A 14,563-nucleotide genomic window follows, 5' to 3' on the forward strand; every position below is an offset into this window, starting at 1 on the left:
TCTTCCTCTTGTCAGCCATGGCGTCCGCTGATCTGAGAGAAGAGCTGCTCTGCTCCATCTGTCTGAGCACTTATACAGATCCTGTAATGCTGAGATGTGGACACAACTTCTGCCGGGTCTGTATAGATCATGTGCTGGATACACAGGACGGGTCTGGAGTTTATTCCTGTCCTGAATGCAGAGAAGAGTTTCAGGAGCGGCCGACACTGATGAGATGTTTAGCTCTGTGTAAGATCATGAAGAATTTTCTGCGTGTTGAACCAAGTAAGGAGGCCACCAAGATCTGCTGCACCTACTGTGTGGACTCTCCGGTACCTGCTGTTAGATCCTGCCTGCTGTGTGAGGCTTCTCTGTGTGATAAACACCTGAGATCTCACAATAAGGCACCAGAACACGTCTTATCTGATCCCAGCACTTCTCTGGAGAAAAGGAAATGTTCTGTCCATAAGAAGATCCTGGAATATTACTGCACGGAGGACGATTCTTGTATCTGTGTGACCTGCAGTTTGGCCGGACAACATCGGGGACATCGGGTGGAGACGCTGGATGAGGCCTCTGAGAAGAAGAAGGAGAAACTCAGAAATGTTCTCCAGAAATTGACCACACAGAGAGAGAAGAATGAGGAACAAGTCAAGAATCTGGAGGAGCAAATGAGAAAAGCTCAAGAAAAAGCAGCTGTACAAGCGGGAAAAGTGACTGCCCTGTGTACAGACATCCGGAGACGGCTTGATGACCTGGAGAAGAGAGTCCTGAGTGAGATCTCCAGTCAGGAAGAGAAGATGTCACTGTCACTGTCTGCTCTGATCCATCAGCTGGAAATAAAGAAGGACGAGCTGTCCAGGAAGATGAGACACATTGAGGAGCTGTGTAACATGACGGATCCACTGACTGTCTTACAGGATCCTGACATTGGTGACTTGTGTGATCCTAAGAAGGATGGAGGTGATGGTGACACAGGGGGACATGATAAACAGCCTCATGGTGGAGATGACCTGGATATGGCGGTGATGTCTAATAAGTTACACATGGGATTACTTAGTATTTTGACAGAATCCATGTCTAAATTTTATGTGAAGGGAAGTAAGGATCTTAGTATAAGATTAGACAAATTGTCTTTGGCTTCAGCTGTCGAAAATGAGAAGAGGACTGAAGCCAAACCGAAAATGGTTACTATTGCGCAAAAACCACCAGCCCCATACATAGCCTATACTCCTATGGACTATGGACTATGGTATGAAAACTAATCTAGATGGTAATTTTTTTCGGGTTTATAAATAGCAATAAAAATTGCTTTGTTTTTTTTTGCCATGCTGCCCATTTATATAGACCATTTGTATAATTTCAATAACATAGCCCTAAAAATTAGTGTAGACCCCAGACCAGGGCCCTCATTTATACAGAGCAGGTGTACGGGTCCTCACCTCTCCTGATGCCGGGGCCAACTGTAGATCATACGTGGACATTCACACTAGCTGTAATTGACCATGCCGGTAATATTCACTATTGAATGTAATTTCTGATCTGTTGTATTTGATCATAAATAAAAGTTAAGTAATTTGCTGTATTTTTTTGTTTCTAATTTTCAGCAATTTTTAAGTAAATTTGCTATAAACCTCTTTTTAAGCAACAGTCCAAACGATAGCCGGCACTCACATCTTCTTAAATGAATTTCTTTATTCATCCAGTGGTATAAAAGGCACAAAATAAATAGTTGAACACAACAGCGCAAAAATTAAAAAAGCAGAAAATGAATATCCGCTGCGCTCATAAGGAACATGTTTCAGGCCTTCAGGGTCCTTCGTCATGTCAGTTTTTGTGCTGTTGTGTTCAACCATTTTTCGTGCCTTTTATACTACTGGATGAATAAAGCAATACCGGCGATTGTTTGGACTATTACTATTACTGTAGTATTTTGCCGTGTACCTGGACAGGAGAGCTGATTACTCCTTTTTGACATATTTTTGGCAACTGCTGACCAAGAAAAGTCACCATAAGGGCTGGTGCGTGCCCCGATTATATCGGATGAGTGCTCTCCGTGATTCTCATTCGTAGCTACGTTATTCTATGCACGTGTCCAATTTTTTCCTCAGTGTCTGATCAAAATCGGCAATGAGAGTCTATGTTTCCATGGAAAATATCGGACCGCACTCAGATGACATCCGATTTTCATTGACTGTCAAAACAGAGAAGGTGGAGAAACGTTTCGTGTTTTTCTCTCTTCACCTTCCAGAAAAATTGATCAGCATAATCAGAATATTTTTCTCGAATGTAGAGAAAACGGTGGTATGTACTCACCCTATGGGTGCAGTCAGACGGCCGTATAACATGGAGGACGCTCGCATCGCAATGCTCGGACTGGCCGGCGGCTCTTCTGACTCCAGCGTGACAGCCAGTATTTCTATGCAGCCGTCACGCTTGTGTCCCGAGAGTCGCCGGCCAGTCCGAGCATTGCAATTTGATCGTCGTCCATGTTATATGGCCGGCTGACTGTGCCCTATAAGTGATTTTTTATATCTTAAGGTTTTCTGAAAATTAGAAAATTGGAAACAAGTGAACCGATATCTGCCAGTCTGAGGGTTGCCCACATGTGACCACCATCATGCTTCCCTCAGGTTACATGACCCTTGCGCTTTATTTGCCACCATTTTGTCTTCCCTCAGGTTACATGACCCTTGCGCTTTCTTTGCCACCACTTTGTCTTCCCTCAGGTTACATGACCCTTGCGCTTTCTTTGCCACCATTTTGTCTTTGTAAGATGTTGACATAGCTCAGAATTAGGCCGGGGTCACACTAGACCGTAATACGGACGAGTGCTATGCGATAAAAAATCGCATAGCACTCAGCCCAATGTTAATCTATGGTTCAGCTCCCATCATCCGATATTTTCTCCGCCGTATTCAGGATCCGAGTGAAATCGCAGCATGCTGCGATTGTCAGCGTATCTCGGCCGAGACTCGCCAATGCAAGTCTATGGGTGCGAGAAAAAATCGGATTACACACGGACCATGCGTGTGCATTGCGAGAAATACGCAGCGGTGTTCTATAGAAAAGCCGGTAATTCAATTGCCGGCTTCTCATTTCTCCTTCCGAAACCCGACAGGATATGAGACATGATTACATACAGTAAACCATCTCATATCCCCTTTTTTTTGCATATTCCACACTACTAATGTTAGTAGTGTGTATGTGCAAAATTTGGCCGCTGTAGCTGCTAAAATAAAGGGTTAAATGGCGGAAAAAATTGGCGTGGGCTCCCGCGCAATTTTCTCCGCCAGAGTGGTAAAGCCAGTGACTGAGGGCAGATATTAATAGCCAGGAGAGGGACCATGGTTATTGGCCCCCCCTGGCTACAAACATCTGCCCCCAGCCACCCCAGAAAAGGCACATCTGGAAGATGCGCCTATTCTGGCACTTGGCCACTCTCTTCCCACTCCCTGTAGCGGTGGGATATGGGGTAATGAAGGGTTAATGCCACCTTGCTATTGGAAGGTGACATTAAGCCAGATTAATAATGGAGAGGCGTCAATTATGTCACCTATCCATTATTAATCCAATTGTATGAAAGGGTTAAAAAACACACACACATGATTTAAAAGTATTTTAATGCAATAAACACAGCGGTTGTTTTAATAATTTATTGATCTCTCAATCCATTTTCAGACCCTCGCTTGGCAAAATAATAAACGCACAAGATACATACCTTCTGATGTCAGATCAGGTCCCACGAAGTAATCCATCTGAAGGGGTTAACTAATATTACAGGCAGAGCTGCGATAAACCACTCGCTCGTACCTGTAATCCCCGGGTGCTGAAAGGAAAGCTGGATCTGTACTTACATTCAGTCGCGGTGAGGCGCCCTCTGGTGGATGTTCTCATGAACTGCAGCCTGGGAACTTTTTCCCACGCTCCAGGTCATATGAGGACATCCACCAGGGGGCGCATCACCGCGACTGAAGGAAATGTAGGTCATTGACCTACATTTCATTCATTCGCCGGGGAATTACAGGCACGGAGCACAGCTGCATTTAGCAGGGCTCCTGCCTGTAATATTAGTTAACCCCTTCAGATGGATTACTTCGTGGGACGTGACGGTTCACCAGAAGGTATGTATATTGTGCGTTTATTATTTTTCCAAGCGAGGGTGTTCCTGATGGATTGAGAGAACAATAAATTATTACAACAACCGCTGTGTTTATTTCATTAAACTACTTTTAAATCATGTGTGTGTGTGTGTTTTTTAACCCTTTCATACAATTGGATTAATAATGGATAGGTGACATAATTGACGCCTCTCCATTATTAATCTGGCTTAATGTCACCTTACAATAGCAAGGTGACATTAACCCTTCATTACCCCATATCCCACCGCTACAGGGAGTGGGAAGAGAGTGGCCAAGTGCCAGAATAGGTGCATCTTCCAGATGTGCCTTTTCTGGGGTGGCTGGGGGCAGATGTTTTTAGCCACGGGGGGGCCAATAACCATGGACCCTCTCTAGGCTATTAATATCTGCCCTCAGTCACTGGCTTTACCATTCTGGCGGAGAAAATTGCGCGGGAGCCCACGCCAATTTTTTCCGCCATTTAACCCTTTATTTTAGCAGCTACAGCGGCCAAATTTTGCACATACACACTACTAACGTTAGTAGTGTGGAATATGCAAAAAAAGGGGATATGAGATGGTTTACTGTATGTAATCATGTCTCATATCCTGTCGGGTTTGTGCAGGAGAAATGAAAAGCCGGCAATTGAATTACCGACTGTTCACAGATATCGCGCTGAATGAAATATAAATACAGAATATATATATATATATATGTGTCTCAATGACATATATATATATATATACTGTATATATGTTTTCCCGAACATTTGAGCACATAAATCCATTAGATGTCGGTTTTGCAAGCTTGCGAGAAAATCTCGCAGTACGGATGCCATACGGATGACACACGGATCATTTGATGCGAGGAAATCGCATCCTCGCACTGCACACGGATCACTGTTTTTGAAACATTTGTGCGATTCTCGGCCGTGAAAAACGGACCGTTTTTTTATACGTTAAGTGTGTCCCCGGCCTAACGAATACAGACAAATAATGGGCTTTTGACTACCACACGAGGTCAAGTTCAATCAATATGAAGGTCCGTCCCTGCTCAGAAGTACCGGTGACTAAACCAGCAATGGTTTTTCTCATTAAAAGGGTGAATATTTCTGTCAGTATGTGTTATAATGGCCGACACCGACCTATAAATACAATGTAAATACAACTAGGCCTCCATCCGTGCTATCTAATTCAGAAACTTGTCTTTTGTTTCCCATAGCAACCAATCAGAAATCAGCTTTCATTTTTCAAACAACTCTGGTAAAATGAAAGCTGCCCTTTGATTGGTTGCTATGGGCAAGAACGACAAGTTGTGGAGCGACGGGAAGACACACATTCTGAACTGGAGGATTAGGAAACTACACACAGGGCGGTGGGGGACAGACATGAATTACATTTATTAGTATAGTATTAGACACTGTGAACAGCTAATGATGTTTTTGCAGGGAGAATGGAGATGAAGCAGGTGGGTGTGGGAAATGTAGTTCACAGTGGTCACAATGGAAGCACTGAAGGACCGTCGCCCACCTCACTGTGGGCAGAGAGACACAGTTATGGAGGAGCTGGAGTAAGAAAATGTCTGAAGGCTTGGATGTTAGTTTTAGAGAGGTTATTAGGCTACAGTGACAATTAATAGATTCTGGGACAATCCCTTTACATCCTGGATGTTGAGGTCCTCAAAGATCTCAGACCGGGAGGAAAAGGGAAGTACACGATGGGAAAAGGCAGATAACTAGTAGGTCGACCTGCTCAAACTTTCCTGAAGGTCTCTGCTGTTGGCTCCTCAACAATGGGCCACAATGGGGTCATCAGAGATCATTTGTGTACCGATTACTTCAGCAGGTGTCTACACTTTGAGGTAATCTTTGCAAAATTGCAAAACATGTTGTGTTGGGGCTCTGTACAAACATGAAACTCTGCAGCCAATGTTTGGGATCATTTTTGGAGGCCTTTACACTGTTATGGCTCCACTGGACAGACATATAAATTGGACAGATATCAGAAGACAATGCTCGGACTGGCCGGTGAGCCTCCCTACTCGAGCGTGACAGATTTATAATATTCTATGCTGCTGTCATGCTCGGGTCTGGCCAGTCCGAGCATTGTGTTTCGATCTCGTCCCATTTACAGCGTCTGACGCTCTGTTTCGGACTTCGCCGTGTGCTCTGACGCTCTGCTCCCGACTTCGCTGTGTGCTCTGGCGCTCTGTTCCGGACTTCGCCATGCGCTCTGACGCTCTGTTCCGGACTTCGCTGTGTGCTCTGGCGCTCTGCTCCAGACTTTGCTGTGTGCTCTGGTGCTCTGCTCTGGACTTTGCTGTGTGGCTGTGTGCTCTGGCGCTCTGCTCTGGACTTTGCTGTGTGCCTGTGTGCTCTGACGCTCTGCTCCGGACTTTGCTGTGTGCTCTGGCGCTCTGCTCCGGACTTTGCTGTGTGCTCTGGCGCTCTGCTCCGGACTTTGCTGTGTGCTCTGACGCTCTGCTCCAGACTTTGCTGTGTGCTCTGGCGCTCTGCTCCCGTCTTTGCTGTGTTCTCTGGCGCTCCACACAGCAGACGCAATGTAGTGACTTCTGCCGTCTGTCTCACACTCTGAATTATGGAATGAGCCACCATTGCATTCACCACTCCCTGTATCCTGAGGACGTATATAATGGTGACATCGGGGTGCCGGGTGGGGGAGGATGGTTGTATGGTACGACCCATGGGTAACATCCAGAGGGGCCTGCAGGTTACATTTTGCCCCAGTCTAGTATAAAGTGAAGAGAAGAGGGAAAGCCGAATAACACAGATCAAGCTATAGGGAGGAAAGTACCAGGGAGGGTAAAGGACGCAAGTGGTGTTCGTACAGAGAGAAGAAAGCATTCACGACTGGATCTGCAGGGAGGGAGGAGGAATCGCACACTTCTCACCATCAGTCTGAAGCCGTCTAAGAGCATGGAGGTCATAGAAGCTGAATACAATGACACCTTGATATCTGCGATCAGATTTTTAATTCCAGAGAAATTCACGTTTTTCTTATATGTAAATGAGCTAAGATCTATGGGCCGGACATAGATCTCCCTGAGAATCTGCATCCAGAGATTATTGTAAATGAAAGGGAGAGTTACCAGTGTGAGACATGTAGTGACTGACAGTCTGCTCTCCTGATCTCACTGCAGAGCTGTGTGTGATTACAACTAACAAAGTACAGATTCCCTCTAACTGTAATGGCCGCTCTGGCTTTCATCTGGTGCAATCTTCTTCTCTACATACACCAGGTCGCTGTCCCCTGAAGTCTGATTTTTTGATTGAAGCAATATCCAAGGCTGTGAAAAATGTGACCGAAGTCACACCAAAACAGCGCACAAGGCGAGTATTCATGTGGACCGGAGGAGAGGGTCACCAATAAATCAAGCCAGAAGGCCACAGCAAGAGTCACGGGTCTTCGATGCTCTCCCTAGCCAAGGCCAGGGTAGAGACCTTTTCGTGCTCCCAGCATCCAACCAGACTCTCACCCTAGTGGAACTGGGAACCCTGTGTCGTGTTGGTTTCTCAGCCCAAAGCTGACCGGACCTTCGACCGGGTTTATAAAAATTCCCCTTCCTTACCCAAAGGCCAGGAATAGGTAAGGTGCTCAAGAAAGTATGAAAGGCCAGGTGCGGCGTGCTATGGAGTCCAAGACTTATCTGGGGTCTCACTCCAATTAAGTTCAGATTCGCACCAGGGCGACCACTCCTGGCGCACATTGCACCATAAGCCTTCACACTTAGGCCAGGTTCACATTGCGTTAATAGCAGCCCTGTGAAAGACACCCGTTCCTCCCACGTCACCAATCCGTGACGTCACTACACAGGCACAGCTCTCCGGCGCCCCCTTTGTCTCTCAGGTCAATAAGGGAACTGCACCTAGAGCAAATGACCGCCGGTGAGACTGCCCTGTTACCCACGCTGGGTATTCTAAGATTCGCAATCAGAGTAAAAGGATCATCCCAAAATTAATTTATGATTTAATTGCCTTAAGCGCGCACTAGGTAATTACAAGAAATATACAGTCAAAATATATCAAGAGTTACAGTCAGAGTAAAATATAACAATAATAATACAAGGCTTAAAGGTATATAGCTGGAGGTCAATTTACTAGGTTGAAGGTCGCTTGTGGAAGCCGGGGGGCTCTGCGCTCCACAGGTAGACAGCTTAGTTTCCGGGCAGCCCCCAGAAAGCATGTGCTTGCCCCCCTCTGACTGGCCTGCCCTCTTTCGTAGTTCCTCAGTTAGTCATCTTCTGTTCTCTGAGTTCTGACCCACTCTCCAAGGGTCCCAGCTCTTAAACCTTCCGTGTCCCTCCCCTCTGTAACTGGGTGGGCTAGCAATCTCCACCCCTCAGGTTCCCTGCAAGATCTGTATCCAATATCTAATTTATGGGATAACTGCTCCCAGGGTGATCGGATCAGCACACGGGTGGTACCAGCCCACGAGGTTTGTTCTGCCGGTCGCACAGGGACCAAACCCGGACCCATTCGGTCGCTGTAGGAGGCTGATCTCCATATCTCAGGTTCCAGAACTCCCACGGACCCGGGAGTTGCACTGTCAGATGCGTAATTTCTTTTGGGCGAGGGGGATATTTTTTATGAGCCTGTACCTCGGACGATGCGACCATAATTCATGATTTCATGTTGGAGACGGTTCGGCTAGGGCAGATAATAGACTTAGGCTCCTGGAACCACCTGACATGCATGCTTTAATTGAGCCCCTCAGGCACCTCTATGTCCCCTGCTGGTGTGGCTTCCTCACTCAGGCTTTGAAATGCCATCTGCCTGCTACACTGTGCTCAGTCCATTACCATACTAAAAGGAACTTTATATAGGTAAGGGAAAAGGTGGGGGCCAGGAGCGCTCCTTCCTGCAGACCTGTGACCAGGCGAACTCTGATAGGAGACAAAATGGAGTCACGCCAATCTCTGTTAGTATGCCCCGTATCCAAGATGGCAGCTGCTCCCTCCTCACAAGCCCGTTCAACACATATGTTAACGGGCTGCTGTTAACGCAAGTGTCAATGTGACATTGAGCTAGCAGATGCTCTATCTGCGCTAGCAGTGACGGACCCACAAACGCTGCAGCCCGCATCCCAGGGTCCGTCACTCAATGAAGGCACATCGCTAGCGCACGCCCATTGTGGGCGTGCGCTAGCGATGCGTCCGACATAGGAATTAATGGCGGCGTTAATGGACTACGTTACACCGCGTTATGCCGCGGTGTAACGTAGTCCGTCTAACGGACGCCGATAACGAAGTGTGAACTCAGCCTTACCCAGTCTAGTAACTTCGATCCTGGGGGGCCATGGTTTCCACCAGATGACTGTATCAGCCACCTGGCATACTGGCCAGTGCAGCAACCCAGTGTGTATTGTGTATCAAGGAGCAGGCCACCTCTTCGGAAGATACTATACTTGATCTTAGTCAAAAGGCCGCCCCCTTAAGTCTGATGTGATAGTTGCTTTGTCAACCAAGAAAAAAGGCACAGTTCTCAATGTAGCAGCACGGCTGACAAGGGTGGAGACTAATGGGAGTATTCCCTCCGCTTAACCTCCCATTTTGCAGAGGCACAAAAAAAAACACTTCCTGTTTGAGTTCTGTTCCTCTGTCAGCCATGGCGTCTGCTGATCTGAGAGAAGAGCTGCTCTGCTCCATCTGCCTGAGCACTTATACAGATCCTGTAATGCTGAGATGTGGACACAACTTCTGCCGGGTCTGTATTGATCGTGTGCTGGATACACAGGAAGGGTCTGGAGTTTATTCCTGTCCTGAATGCAGAGAAGAGTTTCAGGAGCGGCCGACACTGATGAGATGTTTAGCTCTGTGTAAGATCATGAAGAATTTTCTGCGTGTTGAAGCAAGTAAGGAGGCCACCAAGATCTGCTGCACCTACTGTGTGGACTCTCCGGTACCTGCTGTTAAGTCCTGTCTGCTGTGTGAGGCTTCTCTGTGTGATAAACACCTGAGAGTTCACAATAAGGCACCAGAACACGTCTTATCTGATCCCAGCACTTCTCTGGAGAAAAGGAAATGTTCTGTCCATAAGAAGATCCTAGAATATTACTGCACTAAGGACGATTCATGTATCTGTGTGACCTGCAGTTTGGCCGGAGAACATCGGGGACATCGGGTGGAGACGCTGGATGAGGCCTCTGAGAAGAAGAAGGAGAAACTCAGAAATGTTCTCCAGAAATTGACCACAAAGAGAGAGAAGACTGAGGAACAAGTCAAGAATCTGGAGGAGCAAAGGAGAAAAGCTCAAGAAAAAGCAGCTGTACAAGCGGGAAAAGTGACTGCCCTGTGTACAGACATCCGGAGACGGCTTGATGACCTGGAGAAGAGAGTCCTGAGTGAGATCTCCAGTCAGGAAGAGAAGATGTCACTGTCTGCTCTGATCCATCAGCTGGAAGTAAAGAAGGACGAGCTGTCCAGGAAGATGAGACACATTGAGGAGCTGTGTAACATGACGGATCCACTGACTGTCTTACAGGATCCTAACATTGGTGACTTGTGTGATCCTAAGAAGGATGGAGGTGATGGTGACACAGGGGGACATGATAAACAGCCTCATGGTGGAGATGACCTGGATATGGTGGTGATGTCTAATAAGTTACACATGGGATTACTTAGTATTTTGACAGAATCCATGTCTAAATTTTATGTGAAGGGAAGTAAGGATCTTAGTATAAGATTAGACAAATTGTCTTTGGCTTCAGCTGTCGAAAATGAGAAGAGGACTGAAGCCAAACCGAAAAAGGTTACTATTGCGCAAAAACCACCAGCCCCATACATAGCCTATATTCCTATGGACTTGCACTATGCTCTATGAGAACCTAATCTAGATGGTAATTTTTATTGTGTTTATAAATAGCAATAAAATTGCTTTGTTTTTTTTTACCATGCTGCCCATTTATATAGACCATTTGTATAATTTCAATAACATAGCCCTAAAAATTAGTGTAGACCCCAGACCAGGGCCCTCATTTATACAGAGCAGGTGTACGGGTCCTCACCTCTCCTGATGCCGGGGCCAACTGTAGATCGTACGTGGACATTCACACTGGCTGTAATTGACCATGCCGGTAATATTCACTATTGAATGTAATTTCTGATGTGTTGTGTTTAATCATAAATAAAAGCTAAGCATTTTGCTGTATTTTTTGCTTCTAATTTTCAGCAATTTTTAAATAAATTTGCTATAAACGTCTTTTTAAGCAGCAGTCCAAACGATAGCCGGCACTCACATCTTCTTAAATGAATTTCTTTATTGATCCAGTAGTATAAAATGCACAAAAAATAGTTGAACACAACAGCGCAAAAATTAAAAAAGCAGAAAATGAATAGTTAGGTCCATATATATTTGGACACAGACAACATTTTTCTAATTTTGGTTATAGACATTACCACAATGAATTTTAAACAAAACAATTCCGATGCAGTTGAAGTTCAGACTTTCAGCTTTTATTTGAGGGTATCCACATTAAAATTGGATGAAGGGTTTAGGAGTTTCAACTGCTTAACATGTGCCTCCCTGTTTTTAAAGGGACCAAAAGTAATTGGACAGATTAAATAATTTTAAATAAAATGTTCATTTCTAGTACTTGGCTGAAAACCCTCTGTTGGCAATGACTGCCTGAAGTCTTGAACTCATGGACATCACCAGACGCTGTGTTTCCTCCTTTTTGATGCTCGGCCTTCACTGCGGTGGTTTTCAGTTGCTGTTTGTTTGTGGCCTTTCTGTCTGAAGTTTAGTCTTTAACAAGTGAAATGCTGCTCAATTGGGCTGAGATCAGGTGACTGACTTGGCCATTCAGGAATATTCCACTTCTTTGCTTTAATAAACTCCTGGGTTGCTTTGGCTTTATGTTTTGGGTCATTGTCCATCTGTAGTATGAAACGACGACCAACCAGTTTGGCTGCATTTGGCTGGATCTGAGCACACAGTATGGCGGCTCTGAATACCTCAGAATTCATTCCTGTGTCACATCATCAATAAACACTAGTGACCCAGTGCCACTGGCAGCCATGCATGCCCAAGCCATCACACTGCCTCCGCCGTGTTTTACAGATGATGTGGTATGCTTTGGATCATGAGCTGTACCACGCCTTCGCCATACTTTTCTCTTTCCATCATTCTGGTAGAGGTTGATCTTGGTTTCATCTGTCCAAAGAATGTTCTTCCAGAACTGTGCTGGCTTTTTTAGATTTTTTTAGCAAAGTCCAGTCTAGCCTTTTTATTCTTGATGCTTATGAGTGGCTGCACCGTGCAGTGAACCCTCTGTAGTTACTTTCATGCAGTCTTCTCTTTATGGTAGATTTGGATATTGATACGCCGACCTCCTGGAGAGTGTTAGTCACTTGGTTGCTGTTGTGAAGGGGTTTCTCTTCACCATGGAGATTATTCTGCCATCACCCACCACTGTTGTCTTCCGTGGACGCCCAGGTCTTTTTGCATTGATGAGTTCACCAGTGCTTTCTTTCTTTCTCAGGATGTACCAAACTGTAGATTTTGCCACTCCTAATATTGTAGCAATTTCTCGGATGGGTTTTTTTTCTGTTTTCGCAGCTTAAGGATGGTTTGTTTCACCTGCATGGAGAGCTCCTTTGACCTCATGTTTACTTCACAGCAAAACCTTCCAAATGCAAACACAACTCCAGGCCTTTTATCTGCTTAATTTAGAATTACATAACGAAGGGATTGCCCACAACTGTCCATGAAATAGCTTTGGAGTCAATTGTCCAATTACTTTTGGTCCCTTTAAAAACAGGGTGGCACAGGTTAAGGAGCTGAAACTCCTAAACTCTTCATCCAATTTTAATGTGGATACCCTCAAATGAAAGCGGAAAGTCTGAACTTCAACTGCATCTGAATTGTTTTGCTTAAAATTCATTGTGGTAATGTCTATAACCAAAATTAGACAAATGTCGTCTCTGTCCAAATATATATGGACCTAACTGTATCTGCTGCGCTCGCAAGGAACATCTTTCAGACCTTCATGGTCCTTCGTCATGTCAGTTTTTGTGCTGTTGTGTTCAACCATTTTTCGTGCCTTTTATACTACTGGATGAATAAAGCAATGCCGGCGATTGTTTGGACTATTACTATACCTGTATTATTTTGCTGTGTACCTGGACAGGAGAGCTGATTACTCCTTTTTCACATATTTTTGGCAACTGCTGACCAAGAAAAGTCACCATAAGGGCTGGTGCGTGCCCCGATTATATCGGATGAGTGCTCTCCGTGATTCTCATTCGTACCTACGTTATTCTATGCACGTGTCCAATTTTTTCCTCGGTGTCGGATCAAAATCGGCAATGCGAGTCTATGTTTCCATGGAAAATATCGGACTGCACTCAGATGACATCCGATTTTCATGGACTGACAAAACAGAGAAGGTGGAGAAACGTTTTGGGTTTTTTTTCTCTTCGCCTTCACGAAAAATTGATCAGCATAATCAGAATATTTTTCTCGAATGTAGAGAAAATGGTGGTATGTACTCACCCTATGGGCGCAGTCAGACGGCCGTATAACATGGAGGACGCTCGCATCGCAATGTTCAGACTGGCTGGCGGCTCTTCTGACTCCAGCGTGACAGCCAGTATTTCTATGCAGCCGTCATGCTTGTGTCCCGAGAGTCGCCGGCCAGTCCGAGCATTGCAATTTGATCGTCGTCCATGTTATATGGCCGTCTGACTGCGCCCTATAAGTGATTTTTTTTTTATCTTAAGGTTTTCTGAAAATTAGAAAATTGGAAACAAGTGAACCGATATCTGCCAGTCTGAGGGTTGCCCACATGTGACCACCATCATGCTTCCCTCAGGTTACATGACCCTTGCGCTTTCTTTGCCACCATTTTGTCTTCCCTCAGGTTACATGACACTTGCGCTTTCTTTGCCACCATTTTGTCTTCCCTCAGGTTACATGACCCTTGCGCTTTCTTTGCCACCATTTTGTCTTTGTAAGATGTTGACATAGCTCAGAATTATGAATACAGACAAATAATGGGCTTTTGACTACCACACGAGGTCAAGTTTAAACAATATGGAGGTCCGTCCCTGCTCAGAAGTACCGGCGACTAAACCAGCAATGGTTTTTCTCATTAAAAGGGTGAATATTTCTGTCAGTATGTGTTATAATGGCCGACACCGACCTATAAATACAATGTAAATACAACTAGGCCTCCATCCGTGCTATCTAATCCAGAAACTTGTCTTTTATTTCCCATTGCAACCAATCAGAAATCAGCTTTCATTTTTCAAACAGCTCTGGTAAAATGAAAGCTGCCCTTTGATTGGTTGCTATGGGCAAGAACGACAAGTTGTGGAACGACGGGAGGACACATATTCTCAAATGGAGGATTAGGAAACTAAACACAGGGCGGTGGGGGACAGACATGAATTACATTTATTAGTATAGTATTAGACACTGTGAACAGCTAATGATGTTTGTGCAG

General features: G+C 45.2%; 2 protein-coding genes across 2 annotated transcripts; both read left to right on the forward strand.

Moving 5' to 3' along the window:
* Positions 1-1,564, forward strand: LOC143776932 (E3 ubiquitin/ISG15 ligase TRIM25-like). The gene has a single exon (XM_077266789.1). It carries the CDS (start codon positions 18-20, stop codon positions 1,242-1,244), a length of 1,227 nt encoding a protein of 408 aa, XP_077122904.1. The 5' UTR covers positions 1-17; the 3' UTR covers positions 1,245-1,564.
* Positions 1,565-9,709: 8,145 nt separating this feature from the next.
* LOC143776933 (E3 ubiquitin-protein ligase TRIM17-like) lies at positions 9,710-11,247 on the forward strand. Its single transcript, XM_077266791.1, has one exon. It carries the CDS (start codon positions 9,724-9,726, stop codon positions 10,936-10,938), a length of 1,215 nt encoding a protein of 404 aa, XP_077122906.1. The 5' UTR covers positions 9,710-9,723; the 3' UTR covers positions 10,939-11,247.
* The last annotated feature ends 3,316 nt before the right edge of the window (positions 11,248-14,563 follow it).

Source organism: Ranitomeya variabilis, chromosome 5, assembly GCF_051348905.1.
Source record: "Ranitomeya variabilis isolate aRanVar5 chromosome 5, aRanVar5.hap1, whole genome shotgun sequence".
In the NCBI taxonomy this organism is placed as follows: domain Eukaryota; kingdom Metazoa; phylum Chordata; class Amphibia; order Anura; family Dendrobatidae; genus Ranitomeya; species Ranitomeya variabilis.